At 38.3% G+C, this 23,334-nt stretch overlaps 1 protein-coding gene across 3 annotated transcripts in view; it reads right to left on the bottom strand.

The window, feature by feature from the left end:
- Positions 1-23,304, bottom strand: part of NAXD (NAD(P)HX dehydratase) — a 49,029-nt gene extending 25,725 nt beyond the window's left edge. The window contains exons 1-6 of one of the 3 annotated variants that reach the window (XM_018084162.2): positions 23,149-23,304; positions 21,573-21,944; positions 18,000-18,150; positions 16,677-16,722; positions 14,914-15,002; positions 2,515-2,623 (exon numbers count right to left, since the gene is read on the bottom strand). In XM_018084162.2, coding sequence (XP_017939651.2) covers positions 2,515-2,623; positions 14,914-15,002; positions 16,677-16,722; positions 18,000-18,150; positions 21,573-21,852 — 675 coding nt within the window. In that variant the 5' untranslated portion in view covers positions 21,853-21,944; positions 23,149-23,304. Of the gene's footprint in view, positions 1-2,514; positions 2,624-14,913; positions 15,003-16,676; positions 16,723-17,999; positions 18,151-18,266; positions 18,287-18,599; positions 18,999-21,572; positions 21,945-23,148 lie in introns of those variants that run through there. The other 2 variants (XM_029964710.1, XM_029964711.1) reach the window with 2 other exon arrangements.
- Between the last annotated feature and the right edge of the window lie 30 nt (positions 23,305-23,334).

Here is a 23,334-nt window from a genome sequence, read left to right as displayed (position 1 = left end):
TAATTTCCTGAAGCTGCCGCTCCTGGTCATTCAAATCCATGGCTAGGAAGCTTGGACAGAGCATCAGCCCTCACCCAAGCAACTGAGTAACAGCAGGGTTACTGGCACAGACCCACACAAGCGGCACATGAAAGCAGGAGATAACTTGCAGAGTGGTTTCTTGTAATAGGACTTGTAAATGGAATTACAGCCAAACCCAGAAAATCAGAGGAAGCCAGTAAGTATGTATTTAAAGAATATCACTATGCACTCAAGGGAAAAAAACAAGTCAAAGGAAAATGATCACAAGGTGGGTTTTTTTTTAATCAGACTGTTGAAAGGAGCTCAAGTGCCACATGCTGCTGCAGGCATTAAGAATGAGGGAGGCAGGTGACATACTAAAGATGCTGAGGAAGCAAAGCATTCTTTGATCTAGAGATGATAAACCACCTGGTCAACAAGTACCAGAAACTGCAGGTTACTGCACTAGGTAATTTCTTAATTTCTCAATGTTCATAGGAAAGAAGGAGCCCAAACACATGACTGTTTAGAGAATCACATTCATTGGCAATGCGTTGGCACAATACTGACAAGAACAGACATAAAAACAGCTTCGGAGGGGTGACAGACCTCTATGCCTCAGCATTTAATGGGACAGAAGGAGGAAGAGGGGAAGCTCTCTCCCACTGAAACTACCACTCTGATACAAAACCCTGATCAGAAAGCAGACACTCACCTACTTCTCAGCCCTGTGTTCCTAAGACACATGCCATGGTCAGCTTAAAGGGAAACCAGAAAATTATATACCAGTCCAATCTCCTATAAGAGTTTTAAATAGCAATGATATCATCTCTTGCTTTTTTATTGAAGCTTAATATTTGCTGTTGAAGCAAGAGGGAGACTCAGCTTTCCCTCAGCACAGAGAAGCACCGGTCTTCCTTAAGCAGGCAAACAGGGTCACTTGTCCCCAGTGACATGTTAAAACCCACAACACTGGGTAACTAATGAACACTTACATAACGAGAGTGAAGACAAAGAACTTGAGCTTTAATGTGAATTGAAATTAATAAGGCCAGATCCTTGGCTCACATGAATGTATCCTGAGATTTTAGCATGAAGTAACTTCCAAATGCCTTGTCTTTATCGGCTGGGTTTGTTTCTTTAAGCTAGCTTACACAGGACAGCCAGGCTGAAGTAAAAGTATGCTTGTAATTCACTAAGAAAGCAAAATTATTTTTAGCAATGATGAAAAAAACACAATCAAGAAATCTCCCAGATACTTCTTTAGTACAGATAAGCACATAAACCCCAGATGGAATTCTGATATAAAAGAAGTTTATCTGACATATCTTAGATATTATAAATGAATCTTATTTTCTTTTATTTAAAGTTTTCTTCTTTTAGGAACAGAAGACAAACTTAATTTTTTTAAACCAAGGAAATAGAAAAATCATTGACCAAAATTTTTTTTCTGTAGAAGCAATTCTGAAAAATTGTTTTAAAAAATAATAAAATATGTTTAAATAGTTCATTTAGAATAAAATATGATTTCTTCATCAAGTGTAATAATTTATTTTTTATTTTCTACTCTTTATTAGTTTTGCACCTCTGTATCATAATACACACCTTTTCCTTCTGAAAAGGAAGCAGGAGAACTAAAGAAGTGAAAAGCTCCAACAACAACTTTCTCTAACAAAATCCTAGCAAAACCACGCTCCCTAGTTTTCAAGGTATTCTAAACCACTTGGACAGTGTGGTCTCCAGTCTCTTGCCTCCCCTGTTTTGCAATATCACTGTGTAACTGTCAAAATTTCTGTAAATTATATATATTCCACTTGTTAGCACCACTGATTAATTCAGTAATACTGCTCAGGAAAAAAAAAAGAAACTGTACAAAATTAGATTGACAGTAGACTGAAAGATACACTTCAAACATACCAAAATGTGTTGACGGTAATACAAAACATCATCTGGAAGACAGTCTAAGTATGTGTTATTTAAAGTACAAAACTAAGCTCCTGTTTTCATCTCTCCACTGAGGATTGACAGAAAATAGGATTACCTCTTTATCCAGAGTAGAAATCTGCAACATTTTATAATTAAGAGTATTATTTCTTATTGCAAGGGGACACGGTCCCTGTTCTTTGATACATCTGAGAAAAGATGTCAAATATGGTTCCGAAAATAAGGAAATCAAATCCATATCTGTGCACTCACAGTACAGGTGCTTTGCACCTAAGAAAACACAGAGCCCTTTATCTAGATATGCCAACATCTATTTCTTCATTAGTGACTTTCACAAGCAAAACAAAAGCAAATCAAAACAACCATACTGATGCCTAAAATTCCAAGTGAAGATTAAGTGTAATAGTGAAGACCATGAACAGGAACTGCAATTTTCAGTCAACAATATTTTATTAAATTTGTTATTTAGCAACCCTATCAAGAACATTTGTGTAGTGATGTAAAATACAGGAAACTAGTTAATAAAATTCAACATAAAGACAAAGGATAAAATATCAGTATGGATATTACCTTAGCGTTCTCAAGTAGAACTTCATCTCTACCTAAGCCAGGTCCTATGACAACTGAGTGCAGTCGTGGTAACCACTTTTCCACCTCATGGACAGCATTGGGACTATCACTAAAATGGAAGTGTGAAAAAAAAGACAAGTTTAAAAAGGCTTCCTTTTAGTAGTCTCAGAAACTGAGTTCAAGATGCAAGATAGAAAGAGATATTTCCTATCTTGAGTGTCAGGCAATTTTATCTTCCAAACTACCAAAAATCTATGACTCAGGAAATACGGAATGGTTGCCCAAACATTTCTCTCAATTCATTCCTTAGAGAATATCACATAAAAATGAGGAGGTAATTGCAAGTACCCACTACAGTTGTTTACAAAATAAAAAAATAAAACCCAAGTAGGAAACCAACAATTTTTGGTCTGTCACAATTCCTATCTAATGCTTCTTTGCAGAGATTATACCTTGGAGAGAGATCCACCATCTCACAGGTATATACCATGGCTTGCTGGAAATGACGGAATTATTTATTTCCCTACATGGCAAAATGATAAATCTACTCATATGCTTTTTTGTCATTGCTTCATAAGCATTTGTTCCAACTGAATTACAGCCAAATTGTCCTGTTTCCCCAAAAGGCAACTGGAGAAACAAGCTATTCAGTAGGGGTATTATCTGCTTGTACTGCTTAAGATTTCTGCAGCATTCAGGGTTTTGTCTACACTGGAAAAATGATGAGAAAATCCGCTGCCAAATATAGCTGCCACAATACAGCATTCAGCCACTGACCAGAACTGTTTATTTTGTTCTGATCAGTTTTATTGTGTAAATAGGCCAGAATATTTTGAAAGTACTGCCCACCAGTTGTAGTTAATCCTTACTGACAGTATGGAGGGAAAATTTAGCCTCCCTCCCTCCCCACCTCTGACATTAGTGACAAAAATAAACGAGCATTTTAACTGAAGCACAGGGAATAAAGCTCCCTGTAGGCTGAGCAAGGAGGTCCTGCTTCAGAGTATTGCTCAGAATATTTTAAGCTTGCAATACTTCAACAAAGCTGTATTATTACGGATGAAAGCCACTGCATGTTTTTCATAACCAACAGCTGTACTGATGGGACACACCACTTGGGAACAAGTGTTTAGCTTGCATCTGGCAGAATCAGCAAATTCCACAATGATTTCTGCAAGTGCCAGACAGGACCCCAGAGCCTTTGCAGCTGCAGGGTGCGAGGCAGAGCACTCAAGGCTGCAGGGATGCAGTGCCTGCCTGGCCGCAGCCCAGCAGCCCCTCCACAGACAAAGCTGCTCCAGAAATCCCGGCTGTGCCAGCCAGGGCTCCCCAAAGGCACCCTGTGCTGACACCACAAAACAGCTCTGTCAAAACAAGGCTGCTGCGTAGAAGCAATGACCCGCTGCAAGGTCAAGGGAGACAACGAACCACGTGAGGACATCGGGTGTCCCTGAAGCAGTCCCCTGGTTTAGCAGCTCAATTTCCATTTGAACGATGCAGCTCCCTCATTTCTCTAACTCGCAAGGAAACAGTAGCAGCTTCAGAATTGCCAAACAGCTCATTTTTTTACTTTTTATTTGTCTCTGTTACAATCACCTGTAAGTTTATGATGTAGGTACAGGCTGGAAATAAAAATGCTTCAAGAAATATTTAAAGCACTATTAAAAAAAAAAAAAGAAGACATGTGAGAGGTTGAGCAATGAAAAATTGCCTGTAATCAAAACTCTAATAAAACATCACCATTTCTGAATGCTGGTCACTTTTTTAAATTCACATGCTGAACTTATTTTATCTTTGAAGAGCAATATATATCTCAAATACATATATTTCTCAAATAAATGTATCTATGTATCATACAGTTATAAATATACGGATATATATATATATATATAAGGATGTGTGAATGGATTGGATCCAAAATACCTTTGGACTGTAGAAGCCAAATACTTTTTAAAAAATGCTTCAGTAAACATAAGCTAAGAACAGAGCCATAGGCAGTACCATAAATGCTCTGCTCTTCTACAAATATCTCATGCAAATAATATAAAGGTAGAAAGTTTGCCAATTTATTTATATTCAGGATTGAAATAATATAATTTTGTCTACAATCCAATTGATAATGTGCACTTTCCAAAACAAAGCCATCTCTTGGGAAATGAACAATCCAACATTAAGCCACTCCTCCTCACTTTGCCTCTGGTAATAATAAAAACCTACTGTGGAGCTTTTCATCTTCAAAGCATTTTGCAAACATTACATTCAACTCCTTTGCAACTTCACATCAAGAAGCAACCCAAGCCGTGAAGGGTCAACAGATTAAAAATGGTGATAATGACTACTACATTGCAAAATCAGCTATAAAAACATGCTGTAAAGTAACTGATGGATTTTGATTCTTCATAAAGAAAGCAGAACAAATACTGCCTTGCAGAAGCAACATACCAACTTCACTTCAAGACACTGGATGTTCACAACAGCTGTGGCTATGCAGCTACACATGCCTTACAAATATCCCGTATCTACAGCTGCTCTGAAAGTGGAAGGGCTGTTGTGTAATCTTACAGACATCAAACTAGTAGCATTTTAAAGCTGACAGGGTACAAATGATCAACAGGTAACTTTCTTCAGGAAGGGGCATCACCTTGAATGTTCCTGACCACAGGATTCAGCACAAATACAGAAACTCTTCCAGCTCTTAACAGCTACAGTCTATACACGACTTAATATGCCCAGAAGAGCTCTCTGACACTGAGGGCAGCTGGCCTGTACACCCTGCGGTTTCAGAGCAGGCAAAGCTCAACCTGCCTGTTGGACACAGTTGCTGGACCACGGTAATCCCTCATCAGTGGAAAAAGTGGTTGGGAAAGGCTAGATGGCATAGTCCAAAATTCTTGCTAAGGATTGTTTGAGTAATTTGCCTGTGCAGATAATCGTGCTTTTAGGTACTGAGGAATAAATATTCCTTGGCAGTGTTTAGTTGATTACTACAGAAAAAAACCTTGCTTTTTCTTGTTTGCCTGTGTATCAAAACCAGACAAAAACCTCTAAAGACTTTGGAGGCACCAGCACAAAACATTATCAGATCCTCAGCTGTTCACTGTGTACTACACTCACACAAAGAACACTGTTAATGTCCTTTGTAATTTCATGCCAATTTCTCTGCCTGGTTATTAACCTGATCTCAAACCTCTTCATTTAATTAGCACCTCCACTGCCCAAGACTTTGAAACAACAATTGAAATTAGCACTGTATTTTAGAAAAACAAACTCCTATCTAGAAAGGTATGAGCTATGAAGAAGACGACCCCTTGTTCAAAAGAGATGCAATCTTCAGGCTTTGACAGAACCCAATTTCATGGCTAGGCTTCAGGAACGAAGATTTGGGAAGGGCTCTCTACCCACATTTGCTACAAGTGTGCTGGTGGCTAAAAAGGTCAATAGGAGATAGACAGGGCAGGTTGCAAAAGGCACAACAAAAGGACTCCTTAGGTGGTATTGGCAAGACCTGATTCTTTCTGCATTGTCTTTTCTCCTCGAGAGTGATCCTGCGTGCCTTCTCAAAGGAAACAGCAGTGTAATAGATGGTGTGTCTCCAGATCTCCCGATTGGAGGCCAGAGTAGACCAGTTATGGTGATCAATATGGCCAAGGCTGAGATGTTGTTTCAGGGAGTCCTTGTATCTTTTCTTCAGGGTTCCTCTCTTGCGGCAGCCAGTGGCAAGTTCACCACAGAGCACAACCTTGGGGAGGCCACAGATGGGGTCTGATCAGCTTTCCCTGGCTATTAGTGAGAGGTAAGGGGAGAGAGAGACAAAGCTTCGCTCACAGAGGCTGAGAAGCCTGTGATCTCTTGGGAAGACAGACACAACAGCTTTATCATTTGCCACCCCTGAAGCCACTGTGTGGACAGGACCAAGGCATGGTGTTCAGCACCTCGCAAGCTTTTCTTTTTGCTCTTTTCTCTGCTTCCTGAATGTATCAAGAAAAGTACTTTCCATGACAAAACAGACAAAGCACTGAGTCTCTAAAATGGTGAGAATAAATTCTCTGCAAACTATTACTAGCTTTAGATAACTTTTGCCACATCAACCTCATGAAGTTCAATACGTGCATTGTGCTGCACCTGGGTCAGGGCAATCCTAGATATCAGTACAGACTGGGAGAAGTCATTGAGAGCAGCCCTGAGGTGATGACCTTATACAGAAAGAAAAACTTCAGGTTAAGCTTTTTGCTCTTCAGGACTCTTCTGTATTTCACTATCACACAATAAAAATTGTCATAAAACACAGTTCTGTAGATCATCATCTTAGGGAAAGCTCAATGTAATAACTTTTCCAAAAACAACACCACCACCACCAAAAAAAAACCCCAACCTGAAAAAAAAGATGGTGGTTACTGCCCTAATATCACCCACAGTTTCTAAACATCTTCTACAGTAGCTTGTAATAGTTATCTACCAGGTGCCACCTGCTTGAATCTCTGCTCTAGGCTGATCACTACCCAGAGTGGGAGGACACTCGACAGCTAAGGCCTGAAACACCACTCCCATCCCCATCCCTCCAAAAAACCCAAAAATTTAGTTCTATGCTGCTTTTTATTCAAAGACTGGCTTTTACCAAATGATCAAAAGTGACTAAGCAATAGCTTTAAATTATTACAGTAGGCTCTAAACACAGCAGCTTTCCTCATTCAGGATGAATGACAGTTACTGGCATTGCTTCCTGGAGGAGGAAAAGGAACAAGTGATAATGTGCAGCCTTGTCAAATTTTACATGGAAACAAGAAAATGTGAAGCAAAGTCAGCAAGGGTGGAACCAGGAGCTAGGGAAATAATAGATAAGCATGAATGACAGCACAAACAGGAGTCAGCGGGACTGCAGCTCTTCACATGTGTTTTAGGCAGAGCTGGAAACACCTTAGTAATCAGGGATGTGGTATGGACACCACAAAATGCCAATCAAGTGAGACCTCCTGCTAGAGAAGAACATGGGACAAAAGCAAGATTGCCATCACCCAGTCAACTATATGGCTTCTCACTGGAGAGTATATTATTCAAATTCTGCTCATTATCTGTGCACACTTGGTGTGACTGAGGCAACTTCAAATGCATTAAAATGTACCACTGCAGAATTCTGTTTATGCAAACCTGGACAAAGTCACTTTAAGTGGGCAGTTTCAAAAGGCAAACTAGAGACTTATCTTCAAAGATGGGAAAAAGTCTCTGATCTGAGGATGAAAGAGTTTCAGTTTTGTTTGTCCAAACACTGCAGGTAATTATAATTAATGTGAATCAAATGTTAGACCTGCTGACATTTGGAACCTGTCATGTTATACAACACATCAAAAGAGCAGAAGACTGGACGTAATGTGTAGCTCTGGAACTCATGTAGTCATCTCAGAAAGCTAACTGTTAACTACTGTGGTAAATCTTGGGTGAGGTCTTTATTGGAAACTGGGTAAATAAGAGGAGCGAGATTATCCTGGAGAGTTTAGGTCAAATGAGTTATTTCAAACCCAAACAATGCAAAAAAATGTTGAGCACAAAATTAAATGCTCTATTCCAAGACTAGCTCTATTTGTCAATGTTTAAATCATCATTCTTGTAAATTAATGCCAAATCTCCAGAAGCCCAAGGGCTTCAGGCAGCCTCTTTCAGTCCCATGAACAGAATTGGAAATAATAACTTATTCTAGAGAAGTTCATTGAGTCTATTGTCAACTCATGTGTCTATCACCAAGCACCTCAATCAGGTAGAGCAAATCTCAATGACAACACAGTGGCATGAAGTTGGCTAGATGCAACTACAGACCAAAAAGAGATACTTTTATTAAATTTAAGTTAGCACATTAAAATGCCCCCCCCCGAAGTTTAGAAGACAAAATGGTTATTTTCACCTAGTGTCTTTGAATAGTGTACAATCTGTAAACACTGGATAAAAATACATATTTTCCAGCTACAATTTGATTAAATGACAGGGAAGAAAATGAAAGAAAAACAAAGGCCTTAATAGGAAGTATTGAATTCTATTCAAATAGTCTTCCTTTCCAGCCACTGAGTAAGTTAATTTAGACACCAGAAGCGAACCTAGTAGGCTTCTTCTAAATATTAAAAACACAGCAGCAGGAACAGCACGCTATTATCCAGGAGAAGCATGGGTATCATGAGGTCATAGGAAGAGAGTGTGCTCTTAATATGCAGGTATCAGAGTCTCTACTTACTCCACTACATATTCTTCCTTCAATGACCTACTGAGGTACACATTTAGCAAAAATGCTGTATTTGCTATATCATTGTTTTGGGATTTTTTCACAATGATGACAACAAAACTGAAAATGTTTTCCACAGCTCCTCTTTGCACACCAGATTCTCACTTAGGTATCAGATGTTCTGTTTCACTAGGAACTGGGTGGTCACACACTACAAGTATCAGAGCTAACAACAGCCTCTTCAACAACAAACCCAAAAGCAATATACACATGGGATCACCTCTCATGCAGAGCAGAGCCTCTTGCATCCCATGAGAGACCTACAAAGGAGAAGAAGCTATTTCTGACTGTTTTCTGAGACTTCTCATACAGACGTGACAACAGCACTGAAGGTCAACCTTATCTAGCCTTGTAAAGATACCACAGCTCCATAACACAATCATTTTATGACCTGCATTTAGATATACCTAAATACTTAAAGCAGTTGTAGTCTGGTTTGATTTCAACCACATTACCAATGTGTATTATGACAATCATCCCCAAAAGCATAGCGATAACCAAACGTCTTGACCTCCTGTTTTCAGAGTTCATGCAAGTGGTCTTGACCCATTAATACTTCTTGTGAACTGACTTGGTAAGCAGAATCTGTCAAATATTCTTCAAATGGACTGCAATCAACCTGACCTGTGACTTTAAAAGTAACAGAATGAAGATGACAATGTAATTTTCCTCAGAAAGAAACACACTTAAAACGTCCCTAGAAAAATGAAAGCACTTTTTTTTTAATGTTAAAACCAGCAAATAAAGTGACAAGCTTTTTCACACTGGTAGCCCTCTCATTCAACTCATAAGGCACAGATGATAGCTGAACTAATACCCAGAAGGCTAGAGTACTTCCAGTTGGCTGTGGACACATGAGAAGACAGAACAAGTCTCAGTCTAAATACCTGCTTTGCTAATTGTCATCTGGTTAAAAAAAAAAATAGAGAGACCCTAAAACCTTCAAACAATAATAAAAAAAATCATGCAAAATCAAACCCCAGGCACGCCTGCCTTCATTAAAACTCAAGAAAGGTTGAACACTCAAGGAAGTCTGAACACCAAAGAAATTTAATCCTGGTTTCAAATCACAGTAGTATGGCAAGCATTCAGAAGGATGAATTTGGCCAGGATCTAATCGGAGTACATCTCCTTCTGACACGTCAGGAAGCAGCAAGACCAGTAGCACTCCCTGCAGCAATGCTAAAAACCTTTGGCTACTTCTCACATTTTGAGGAGGTGACAAAATCTGTGTTAGTATCACATGGGACTTCTGCAACAACAGGGAGGAAAGGGACTATAGTATGGGCTGAATACACCTCCCAGCTTTTATTCACACTGCAACACACAGTAAAGAAGCAGCAGCTTTTTGCCAAGAAAGCTGGACACAAGAAACAGGTCCATAAGCAAGTTTTGGCCACAGCACTGCACAACAGGACTGGACACAGTTTAAATATATAAAATCTCTGATTCGGCACACACAAACTGACCTTTATCTCTCCCTGACAACCTAAGAAAAAAATACAAAAACTTTTTTATGTGATTCCTAGTTAAACTGCTGTCTAAATGGGGCTTGGGAGAAACATCACACAGTTTATGCCTTCCTTCATCTTCTCTGCAGGTATAATGAGGATCCAGCAGCCAAGTCACTTGGGAGACATCTTTTTGGTAACTGAAGCAATCTCTGCTTTCTCCTTGACTTTCCCCTTGACTTTCCTTGGTGACATGAACTCCTGCACTTTTTCCAGCAGCTGATCCAAAAGAGGCATAAGTCCCACCGTTACACAGAAGTGTTGGTTAATAGCTAGCCTTAGCTAACAACTGAAAGGTGTGAGTTTCCTCTCCACATAATAAATTATAAAGGGCTAATAATCTTAAGATTTTTCCTAGGCTTTCTTTAAGAGACTTGCCAGTGGTTAAAAGTATTCAAATAATTTATCAGGAGCTCACTATTCATGACTCGTGACTTCATCAAACTGTCAAAATGTAGACAAAATTCAGTAAAATTAGGTAAAATATGTTCCAGAAACCCCCATCAAGTTTCTTCATTAGTGGTGACTGGCCTCAACATATAGTCCAGCCTCATGAGAATTTTGTCCCGTTATTTTTAACTCAAAAGAATAATCTTTCAAAATCCAAGCCAAAACTCGAACTCTGCAATTAACTATAAGACTTCCAGTAATTCTGGCAATCTTTCCTAGTCCATACAGGCCCATGTATACAACCAGCTGTGAGGAAGATATTAGTTCTAAATCCATACCTAGTTCAAGGGTGACTTTTTTTGTGAATAATGGAAAAATTACCTAACTTCTTTGGCCCCTGACATCTCATTCTACTTCTCTGATAAACTGCCAGAGATCAAGGAGTATAGACTGCTGATTTTACTAAGTGTCTGATAACCAGGTTACAAGAGGCCTACTCAGTAGAATGTGGATGTCTCCTGGTCTACAGAGGAGAAAATTTCTGGACAATTAATTGCAAAATGTCCTTGCAAGAGGGGAATCTAGCACAATAGGTTTATTCAATCTTCTTTTAAAATATAACCAGCTGGGTTCATATAGCTCATTTAGTTCTGTGATCACTTGCCTATCAAGACAGGATAAGCCAATCCAACACAAGTATCCAAGAAGTCTATTCAACCTGACCTGAGCCAGGGAATTAACTAGGTATATAAAAAAAGCCGCTGAGAACTCTTCTCTACAAAGTTCTCAACACTAATGCATGACACACACACATCTGTACACACATCTACAGCAAAAATCCACACAGGAGACACCTGCAGTAAAACTTAATAAAATGCCAAAGCTAAGTTTTATCTTGTCTGTAATTGTGTAGCATTTACAGTAGGAACATGTTAGCTGAGAAAACGGAAAAATGTAGCACAAACTGGGAGTAGCAGTGACAAGACCAAGGAAGGCAGCTGTCACCAAGACTCCATTTATTCCACTATTCAAAAGGCCTTAACTTCTACAATACACACTTTTCACTACAATACACGCTTCTCTACATGAAAGCAAAAAGTGAGACAGCAAAAATATTGAACTGGTAAGCTGGTCAGTTTTTGAATACTACCAGGTCATGGTGGAAGGGGCCATAATGCATGTGACAGAATCTCTGAATAAAAAGGAAAAGTTACTACTGATAATATTGCCTATTCATGGCCCCTAAACACTCAGTTATCATTATTCCACTCAGGTGGCGAGGACACATAGAGCCAGGTGCTGAAACTTCATCTTTCCAGATCCCAAGCTGCCATGTGTAGTCCCAGCTCTCCCATGTTGACTCACAAAGAATGAACTCAAGGACAAAAACCTCAGAGAAAGTTGCATTATGGGTATCCCCACTATAGGCTGTTATACCAAAAGGAATCCCAGGATGGTCTACAGCTGGGGTCACAAGGAATTCCCCTGTCAATGCTGTAAGATGGATGTTCCTTTTCATAACCCTCCTCTGCAATCCTACTCAGTCATTCTCACACACCATTCCTTGAACATCCTTGAAGTGATACACGTTTGCCAAGGACCTGAAACACTCTAGTCCAACTTCTAGCTCTCAGATACCTTCACTAGTCATGCTGGCCAAGATCCACCACAGCACCCCTAATAAGCCAGAAACGCCCTTGCATTTAGACAAGGGCAAAAAAAGAGCATGTTCTTTCCTTGAGACGATTCCCTGTGAGGTGAAGGCAGTAGAGAAACGTAGTGGCAGCTCAGTCACAGAGATGATAAAATGTCAGGCTTCTGGCAGCACAAAATGGCAGCTGAACCCTGGCAAAATGCCAAACTGTTCAAACAGTGAGTTGAGTACACAGGACCATAATTATAATTAGCATAATAAGAGAGTGGTACAACAGCTACCTAGTTATTCTGAAGGGTCATGGAGAAATCATAACAAAGCAAAGTTTTAAGGAGAGACACAAAAGAAAACAATGACATAGCTGCTTGGTGGGTTTTTCCCGGAGGTTCTCCCATGCGTGAAGTGCAGCCTGGGAGAAAGTACAAAGACTGTTTAAGAGATCAGGCTCTGAATCAAGAGCAGCCGGCCGTGCCTGCAGAACCTGAACGGCTCCACAACATATAAAAGACCATATGAAAAGTGTGACACTGAAGACAAAAGGACCTTACAAGAAAAATAGGCTGTTAGTGTAAATTTAAATAAAATCTGGGCTCAATAGAGCCAGTCAAGATTTTTTTCTTTCTAACCATTTTCTCTTTCCCTCAAGTGAAGCAGAAGAGATAAAAATATGAGGAAAATTGAACAAATAAAATCTAAACACTCATATTTTGCGTTTTTTCATTTTGAATGTCATGTAAACAGTATTTACAGATCGACTGCATCATGCAATTAGCCCAGCTGTCTGTGTGAAATTAATCAGTTTTACTAAAAGTATTAAATATTGAATTGTAGACTTAGAGATACATGCATATGGAAATCTCTAGATTCACTGTACTTTGTGCATCTGGAGGAATTTATAGACAGAGTTGAAGTTTAAAATCAAAAGTTCTCTTTGTGAATAGAAAGATCAGAGTTTTCATTGAGATCTGAATTCCACAGAAGACACTGAGAATCTGTGTATAAAAACACTCCACTCTTACCCAGCAGGCACAATCTGGTCCTGAAGTTTACTGTTTACACTTTTGAAGTGTAAACAGAAAGTTTACTGTTTACACTTTGGTACCTGTATTTTTCTCTATGGTGCTTCTGTTTCTCCTATTTACCTTTACCATTACCAGACATCAAGAACCCCTGCGTACACAAAAAATGCTTTTCCCAAGGCAAAGTCAACTTGCTATCATACAAGACAACCATATGCTGAATCCTGAGTGTCATACATCAAGACAACACAAGTTAAATGCTAATACTGCCATTAGGATTCTCCATTGCATTTGTTATCATATGGTATCAGACAGAACATTGACTGAAGATGTGCCTTTAGGATTTTAGAGGCAAACACAGTCATACTGGTAAAAACCCCCTATCTGTGTATTTTTCCCTTGCTTTCAAACATCATTTTTATCTTGTCTAAAATCCATAAAGTTATGGGTTTCTCCTATCTTTGGAGGGGGGGAGGGGTGGGGGAAAAGCAACCAACAAAAGACAACCCTGTTTAACTGTCTTCTTTCTAAGCACCACTCTCTACAGCGACAGGAATGAAATGTGCCTTTAGAATGTAATAAACTTATGGCTTCCTACAACAGGCATCCCCATAAGGAAGATCATATTCTTTTTCTCAGACACCAAATTATTTCTACTGTCATAAATCCTTTCTGACAGCAGTATCTGACAAACATGATTTTAAATTATGCTTTTTCTACCTTAATCACAGCTTTGCTATGTACACCAACAGACTTTAACATGCACTGGTGCAAACTAAGCTCAGGGGCATATACCTAAGGTAGACATCTTAATTCTCATTTGCAGTGCTCATTGTAAACCATCATAACACCTAATTGAAACAAATTTATCCTGTGAAAGTTTGTCAGTCAGTAACATATTTCAGAACACAAATTTAGAAACGCACACACTGATTTTCCAAATTAAGAAGACAGTTGCTTATTAAACTTTTCATCTTCTTGTTAATAAAACCTGAATTTTATATCACTTTGGAACATCCATTTATTCCCAAGAACAGGTATGTATCTAAAGCAACATACTCATGGAGAAAAAAAGAGAATCAGCATCTCTCTTGCCCAATCATTTTGCATAGGTGTCTATATGCACAGTAGCAGGAGGGGAAAAAGGACACACTACTGTTAAATACAAGTAGGACAGAAGAAGCAAGAGAACACACTCCACTTGCCTTTCAAATGCAAATTTCAAAATGCTGACTTCTAGTGTTTCTGAGTTCTGGATTTTGCAACTGTTTACAGTTAAGTGCATTACAATCACAGAACGTATGTCAGCAAGCAGCAGAAAGCAAGATCTTTGCTTTTTAGAAATTATACTTTGATAGTCATGAAAAAAATTCACAATTGATTGTTCTGTATTAAATATCTAACTGTAACGAAGGGACAAATCCTGAAGTTTTTGTAATCCATAGCTCACCTATTCAGTAACTCAGAAAAAGAAATAACATAAATTAATCAATTATCAGATTGAAATGTTCAAACTAGTAAGCCTGATCAGCTCATTTAAACAAAACATAAGTCACTTACAGAACTGGATGAACAATCAGCTCTGGACTATATGATTTGATTACTGTTGCTGCATCTTTGGTACAAAACACATGGGATAAATCTGCACCCTAAAAAAGAAGATTTGCAAACAGTATTATCAAATTTATACTTAATAATAACTTTACCATTCCAAAGTTTACTCAACAAATAATTCATCTGAGTTCTTCCTTCTCAGTAGTTAAAGCAAACTTTATTATTTTTTCTATTTTGGCTTAGACTATCATGAAATATTCTGGAGAATTTTTTTTTTTGTATCTAACTTCCAATATAACTTTTTTCTGTTTCTCACTGATAGGATGACTGGAGACATAAATCTTGAAATTTTACTCACTTGAGAAATGTTTCTCGTTTGCAGATGAACAACAACTAAAATGTCACATGTACATTAAGAAGAAAGGCAAAAGAATACAAATGAACATGAGACAAGCTACATTAGAGAGCCACAATAGTACTGTAACATACTTGCAAAATATAGCTATGCAATATGGGTATATTTCCAGTCCTACCATTTTCATTCAGTGGGCCAAATCCATACAAGATAAAAGGCAGGTACAATTTCAACAACACTCCCTTAAGCTAAATAAACATTAAAGCTTAATTAAGAATTGAGTCTCAAGCTTCTGTTATTAACTCAAAAAATCAGAAATACACATAAAAATTATGTAAGCGGTGACCAGAAAACCTGATCTCATATGTTGTGCATACTGAAATTTCCCAAGGCTAAGGAAGTGTCTCCTCTGCTTTACTACTACATATTTAACATTCAAGGTACTAAGCAATGCTGAGATTTGATCCTCTCACTCTTTATGTGCAGATGTAATGATCTGAGACCAAGTGACTTCAGTAAGGAACCTCCTAGTATGACACTGTATTTGTACATAGTGAACAGAAAGCTGAGTGGCTTTGGTATCTTCTAATAACATGAATAAATAGTATAATTTAATTTTAAATCTTTGAGGGACTGCATCCTGAGGGGAAGGTGGTTGGAAATATCTAGGTTGGTTACCCACTTATTGAAAGAAATCTTCATACACAATGAACTGGAAGTACTGACACACTATATATAAAGTACTGAAAATCAGATGTATTATGTAAGCGTGACTTGTTTACATTTGAACAATCACTACTGTATGTAATCTGCATAAATATGTTTAGCCAGTTAATATGTCAATAAAGTAAGGAGCTTCACCCTTCTAGGAAAAAGAAGCTTAGAAAATACTTCTGCTGAAGATTAGAATGTAAATAAAATGTGCTATTAAAAATTACATTAAATTCAACCAATAATCTTTAGATTTACAGCAATAAGAATCCTTCTAGACTAACGTTTTAAGTTTTGAAAAAAAGTTATTTCATTCTACACACTTATCAAGTCCAGAAGAAATTACTGAGGAAATCACTGCAGCACCAAATCATAACTTTAAACAATAACCTAAAGTTATTTTATTGTTCACTTTTGGAGAAAATATCTCATCAAATTTTGAAATTTCTTATCCAAGTCTCTGATATTTTTATTTTTTTGACATATTTCTAACTTCACCTTACGCAGAGGAAGAAAACACAGTGAATGCCATATTTACAAAGTATTTATACAAATCTAGGATGCAGGATTTTCTTTGTTCAAGAAAAGACCTTCTAGAACTCAAAAGTTCATGTGCAGCAGAGAAAGAATGCTTTTAAAAATGGCACCTAGCCAACAGAAATGATGAAAAGTTCATTTTGGACTGGTATAGAAGAACACATACCACTTTGAGAGCTGTAATTGCAGCAAAATACGGTGCTCCAGTGTACCTAGAATGAAATAAAATTTAGGTTAGGAAACACGGTCATGAGATTCAATGATTTGGAAATCAGTCTGCCGTAATAAAATCCCAAATTCAAGAGCAAGTTTTTAAAATTGTTTTCCCTTCTGCTTGCTGTAAAAGACAGAAAAAAATCCTGCAATACTGAAGCCAATCTCAAATCTTGCTCTGATTTCAAAGGCACAAAATTTCACTGTATCCACCTGATTTTTCATAGAAGTATTTACAAAGGTCATGCCATAAAACAGTAGAATTTTTTCAGGTAACCAAGGTAAAAAGTTTAGAGACAAACAAAACAAGCACCAAGCACTGTTTGCAAGCTAAATCTGGGGTCTGTGACCTGGATTAATCCCATCTGGTTTTAGATGCTTAACTAAAGTGCCTAAACTGTGATTCCAGTTGCCCTAAATTCTCTTCATAAAGACTGAATAGTGAGATATGAACAGTACCAGCCTCCAGAAGTGCTTACTTCAGCCAAGAAGTAAGAACTTACTAGCCCATTAGGTTCTAACTCCTGGCTATTCAACCCAGCTATAAGACAGCACTTTTTTGCTCTTTATAGGATGCTTATTAATGGCAGATGTCCAACAGCAGATCTCTCTTACAGGAGAAAGATGTTGTCCCTATTTCAAAAGGGGAAAATGAAGAACAGGAAGGTGGAGTGGCTCATTCAAAGTATTGTGGCAAAGAATATAAAGCCTGTTTTATTTCTAGGTCAGTACAGCACTTAACTGATTTATGCTGCATCTCTTTTTTTCCCTGAAACATGCTATTTTTATTACTCTGGTACATAAAACAAGTTATTGACAGAATCTAGTAAACACCACAATTTATCAAAACAAAAAGGGCACAGTAAGAAAATATTCTATTCCTGATTTAAGAGACCCAGTTCTCAAGGTACAAAAATATATATTAAAAAAAAATCAGATGTGCCACTGTCATGATCTAGTCTACTTATTCTATAACGTCATCATGCAATGGAAAAAAACTAATACTGAAAGCAGACAGTTTAGTGGTCAAAAAAGACACAGAAGGTAGAAACAGACACAGATAGCATTTTAAGTTCCACTCACATTCAGCATCAAGATTTTGCAACACATCTGCAAGAAAACATGTTCTTTCCTAAGCATGCGTGGTCATGATGATGGACTAGTAAAGCTCCCTGGAAAATACTCGTTTTAAATGTGAGTTTGAATGGGTTCTACAAGTACTTATGACATCCTCAAACTCTCTGAGAAGCAAAAATCAAATTTCTATTTAACTTACTCTCGACATCCTCCAACAATGCCTATACGACCATCTTGACCTTTATGCTTTTTCCCTGTTAGAGGAGGGATAACGTTGCGCACCAGTTGAAAAATATTCTCCATATCCTTTAGAGAGTGTGTTCTGTGCAGTGAAAAAGATCTCTCTATAACTGAAAAGAAGAAAATAAGTGTTAAAGTATGTTCTTTCTTAAACTACCATCAAGCATTTCTTTTAAGCACTCATGAACACTAATAAAATCACACAAAGATATACAAAGTGACATACGTCTGAAAACCAAACGCTTTATCACTTAAAGGCCTTTAAAACAGTGAGTAACTAGGGAAGAGGATGATGTTAAAAATTAATTTAGGGTCTGATGCAGAGAATATTCTCACTGACTGTTCACAGTCCTAATTTAGGGCTCACATAGAGAAGGAAACCACAACCCAGAACAGTTATATGAACATTTTGTAACTAGAAATATCATCTTAGTTCAGTCTGAAATCACTTCCATAATTAAGCTCAACTGAAATAGGTACACTTTGGCAAGGACTGAACACATCCAGACACAGAGCAAGCACAAAGCAACTAAAACCAAAATTTAAACGTACACCCTACCTTATATTTCGTTTCCCCTTAAAGACTTCCACCTCTTAGCAGAATCAGGGCCTATCTCACTGCCTTTTTATTTTGGTAGGCGGTTACAAAGCATAATGGAAGTCTTTCTGCAAAACTATAATCCAACACACTAGATGCAAACATCACAAGTATCACACAAAGATCATTTTTAGCTATAATACAACTCCAGATCTCTGATGCAAAACTACATGTCAAACCACATACTAAAACAACTGCACACTCACAAGGCTACATATCAAATTACTGTTTCAAAAGACTACAAAAATTCAGAAGTAAAAGTATTTCAACAATTACAGCTAGAGAGAATTAAAACATTTACCTAACATGAGACAAATGTGAAGATCAGTACTTCTTTCAACCATGCATTTAACTATAAATTGCAGCAAATACACTAAAAGAATAAGTTCTTATATTTCAACTAAGCTCCTCATTAACTGCACAATTCTGTTCAGAAGAGTGGTTTATTTGGACGTTAATAATAGCGTCCTAGACCATAGTCATGCTTACTTTCTTTTTTACAGATCTTCTAAAAAGCTTTCAAGGAAATGCTATACAGTATAACACAATTATGCAGAAAATAACTCCCATGATATTCCTTATTTTCAGCTGTATAAAACTCAGCAGACCCCACCCCCCAACTCCAAAATATAGAGGAGGAAAAAAAGAAGCGAAAAAAAGAGGAAAAAAGAAGAAAAACTGTTCTAGAAATTTTGGGCATCATAATGGAGAAAAAAATGTAATAAACAAGAAAACTCCACATCTGTGTGCTATCAGGAAAAAGCATCTTTTTCTCTGTCTTCCACAGAATCTAAACCTAAACCAGACAGGCTAATCTTCAGTAATAAAATTTCTTTGGTGTTCAATGATAAATACTTCTGGCTGATCTTTTGCTTTTAAAAATCTTGTATAATACAGACATCCCACTCCTACTGAGACTAAATTAAAAAAGGGGGAAAAAAGGAAAGAAATTAAAAGAAAAAAAAAAACAAAACCACAACCTGTTTTGGATTGCAGCCAAAATAGCATTGCAGTGAGTGAGAGGAGAACAAAATGCTCATCTCCTCTGGAAATAGGGCAGATTATTTTCTTTAAATCACACTTCATACATCTGCTGGTTTTCAACCACACAATATAATATAGTTTGTAACCCCTAAAGTGCAATGTTGTTAAGAAGGCCTTCTGTTTCTTTGTTTCTGTTTTTTGTTTATATGTAAATAGAAAGCGAATGCATAATAAATGGAGAGAAAACAGAGAATTATGCAAAAAGCAATTCTTAAAAGAGCCCTACTCTACCTACAGAATCACTAAGGCATATTCAGCTATAAACAGAAACCTTAATTCCTTAAAAGATGTTTTGCCTGAAGCATTATGTTCACGTTTTAGGATAAATGCTTTGTTACACCTTCGTCAATCACAAGATTAGAATCCTGAGTTGCTCTTGCTACAGTTAAATAAATATAATGCATTTCTGCACAGTGCAACATGACTGTATACTGACATGATCCAGCAAGAAAAACTGAACTTTAGTTTCAAGCCATTACAGATAATTCAGCTTTCAGGAAAAACCTTTCAGAAGTAATGGTAAGGCCTTGTAGGTTCCATCGCCCCAGTCTAGAACCTTAAATGATTTCCAAAGGGATTTTCTAAAGCACTCCAGTTGTCCTTTTAATTTAAAAGTCAAAACATTTAAAACACTGAATCTATTTGTATGCCGTAAATAATCTATGAAAGTCTGCTGCCACCAAGAAATGCTACAGACCAACTATTCACTAAGAAACACAACCAGATCTGCCAGCCTAAACCCTCAAAGACCAAATCACCCAGTCTCTCATGCATTTTACCAGAAAACACAGTATGTAATGTAGAACTGAAATGGCTCCAAGATCCTCTCAGGACTCAGAGAATGCCCATTAGGATCTGGCATGCCAGATTTTTATTTAACACTGAGGTTGGGTGATTTGTATTTTTTTTTCTCTTTTCAAACTACATTTTTTCCTTCCAAGCAGTGTGAAATTCAGAATTAGAACAGAATAAGACTTGTTTCATTTCCACGTGGCAGGCTACAAACCACCAAGCCCCAACCTGACTAGTTCCAGCACTTAGAGAACATCCCTGATTTCCTCCTCCCCAAGCAGTCTACCTCCATGTGGAAAGAGACTATGATAAAGATAAATGTCAAAGACCCACAGATCTCAAGAAATCAGTCTGTTAATGACCAGCTTTTGGCCCACACATAAGGTAAGGAAGGAAAAGTCTATGCATAAATACCAATTCTTGAGCTACTGCTTTGCCTTTTTCTTTAAACTAAATTCAGATGCCCAAAGAATTTATAAAGGAGCTGGTGCTGAAGAAAAACAAGCAAATATTTTCATCTTCTATAACACCTACTACAATAATACATTTAATTAATTGGTAAGATTCAGAATGTTGTTGTAAAGAAATTTATTTTAAAGAAGCTAGATTGTAACATCTGACTTACTTCAGTGTAGGCAAAACTCCATTTTTTTCCCAGCCCTGAAAAAACATATGCACAGCCTTAACTTCATACACTGGGTTATGCTCGATAACTTCAAGCAGAACAGCAGCAAAATTTCTGCTACAAAGTACCTAATGTTTCTAGTAGCTGTCACAACTCTGCTACTTGCCTTTTACATATAAAGTTTCTCCTGACTTCATAGAGATGTGAACATGGAAAGAAGTTCCCAATGTTTACAGTGTTTGAAAGGTACGATTTTGCTCATTAAAATTTGTTGTAACTAATGTACCTGTATTAAATAATCAGTACAACAGTACGAATGACAATTTAATTTCATTTTTATCAGACAGACACCTTCACCACAATATTAAATTATTCCAATTAGCTTTTATTTTCAAAAGCTGCTTACTACCAGTGCTTTCACACAGAAGTATTAAAAAAATCCTAGCTTTTATTTATGCTGTAGAAGGAAGTACCTATCGGTGGAGAAAGTGTTGCTGTCATAGCATTATAATTAAAGTTATCCGCATATGAACGATGGTTCGCTCTCCGAGGTGGACTTGTTGGTATAGACTGTGACCTTTGTGATACTGTAGAAGAAATTCCTGCCAACATCTGTCCCAACATCTGTAACATCTGGAGTTCTCGAGCATGCTCAGCTTCCCGACGCTTGTCCTCAATTTTGAGCCTCTGCTCTTCAAATCTGTAAAATTTCTCATCTGTATCCATGCTCTGCTGCAAGAATTTTTCCATCATTTTATCCAATGTTAAATTTGTATGGCGCTTTTTTGATCTTTTGGGCTGACTGAGAGGTGGGGTAATAGTTGGAGCATTGACTTCTTTAAAGCCTAAAGCAAGGAAAGAAACAATTATTTTTCTGATGAAAAATAATTTTCTAAGAGGAAAGCAGCAAAAAATCTCCCTAATGTGCCGCAAAGTTGTTCCACTTTTTCAGTGTGAACTTATTTCAGATATTTCTATTTCAGAGTACTAAAGCAAAAAGACAAGCTTCCAAAAAGTTGCAAAGGTAACACAAAAATCACAGAGGTATCTTTTAATTGTTGTAGTACTAAAGTTCAACAATAGGAGTCTTTTTGATCTTCTAAAAAGGTTTAAGTGAAGGCTATTAAATAGTATAGCCTCATTTGTGTATTGCAAGTAATTACATTAATCTAAATTGAGTTTCAGTCTGTTGGCATTCTAGATTTGCATTTCAAAAGAACATTAGTGTAAACAACTCTTTGATGGGGTTTATGTGTAAAAAGAACGTTGGTTAAACGTCAACCAATTGGCTGATTCCTCAGTGATGTCAACTTCTGAAGACAGGTTCATGTTTGTATTAAAACCCCCGCACTAATCTAGATTCAAAACAAACAAGTAACACTTTCCCCGCACCTCCACAATACAAATGCGGAACGGAGGGTAAAGATCGAGCAGGGAAAGGACGGCTTTATCGAAGTGCTGCTTCGGTCCGCAAGGCCACTAAAGTTAAAAGCAGTGTTTCTGAAACAACGCATGCAATTATTACGTAAAAGCTCTCCGCTAGCTTTCTGACCCATCTGCAACAATAAGCAGATTTTTCAGGTATTATCGTCATCATCGCTTTAATACCGATTAGCAAAACTGCACAGTCTGCAGTGAACCGGAAAATCCTCCAGCGAGAAGGATGCTTATTTTCTTGTACAGTGCTACCTGCCACTTTGTCTCGATAACCTCTGTGCTAGTTTTCCATCGGTTTCCCAGTGATAAATCGGATAAAAACTCCCTAGGGCCCCTGTCCGCAGCATCTCCCTCTACCCGCTGCGCAGCATTTACAGCACCAGCAGCCGCCCGCTCCCCTTCCGGGCTACCCGGATCACGGGGACGCGCAAGGTGCAAGGGCCGGGGGAGGCATGGGCGGATTTCGGAGCGCAGAGGACGGGCCGGGAAGGAGGAGGGTAAGGCAGAAGCCAACCGAAGCGCGCTGGCCGGGGAGAAGCGCCGGCAGCCGCGCTGGGAGAGCCCGCGAGGTGAGGGGAGGACACCGGCGCCGGGAGCCCGCCGGCTACTCACCATCGCCCGGCGGCACGGGGATGGCGAAGGACGGGCACTCCACCTTGATGGGGTGGTCAGCGTAGGAAGAGCACTCTCCGGAGTCCTCGGTGAAGTTGTCGCGGGGGGACTCCGGCCCCGCTTCCTCGTCCAGCTCGGCGTCCAGCTCGCGGCTGTTGTGCGGCGTGCCCGGCGTGGGCGGCGCGG

The sequence above is a fragment of the Manacus vitellinus genome, unplaced genomic scaffold (genome assembly GCF_001715985.3).
Source record: "Manacus vitellinus isolate BGI_N305 unplaced genomic scaffold, ASM171598v3 scaffold_7_pilon, whole genome shotgun sequence".
Classification (NCBI taxonomy): Eukaryota; Metazoa; Chordata; class Aves; order Passeriformes; family Pipridae; genus Manacus; species Manacus vitellinus.
Note: the sequence above shows the minus strand (reverse complement) of the source record. Positions and strands in the feature narration are given on the sequence as shown.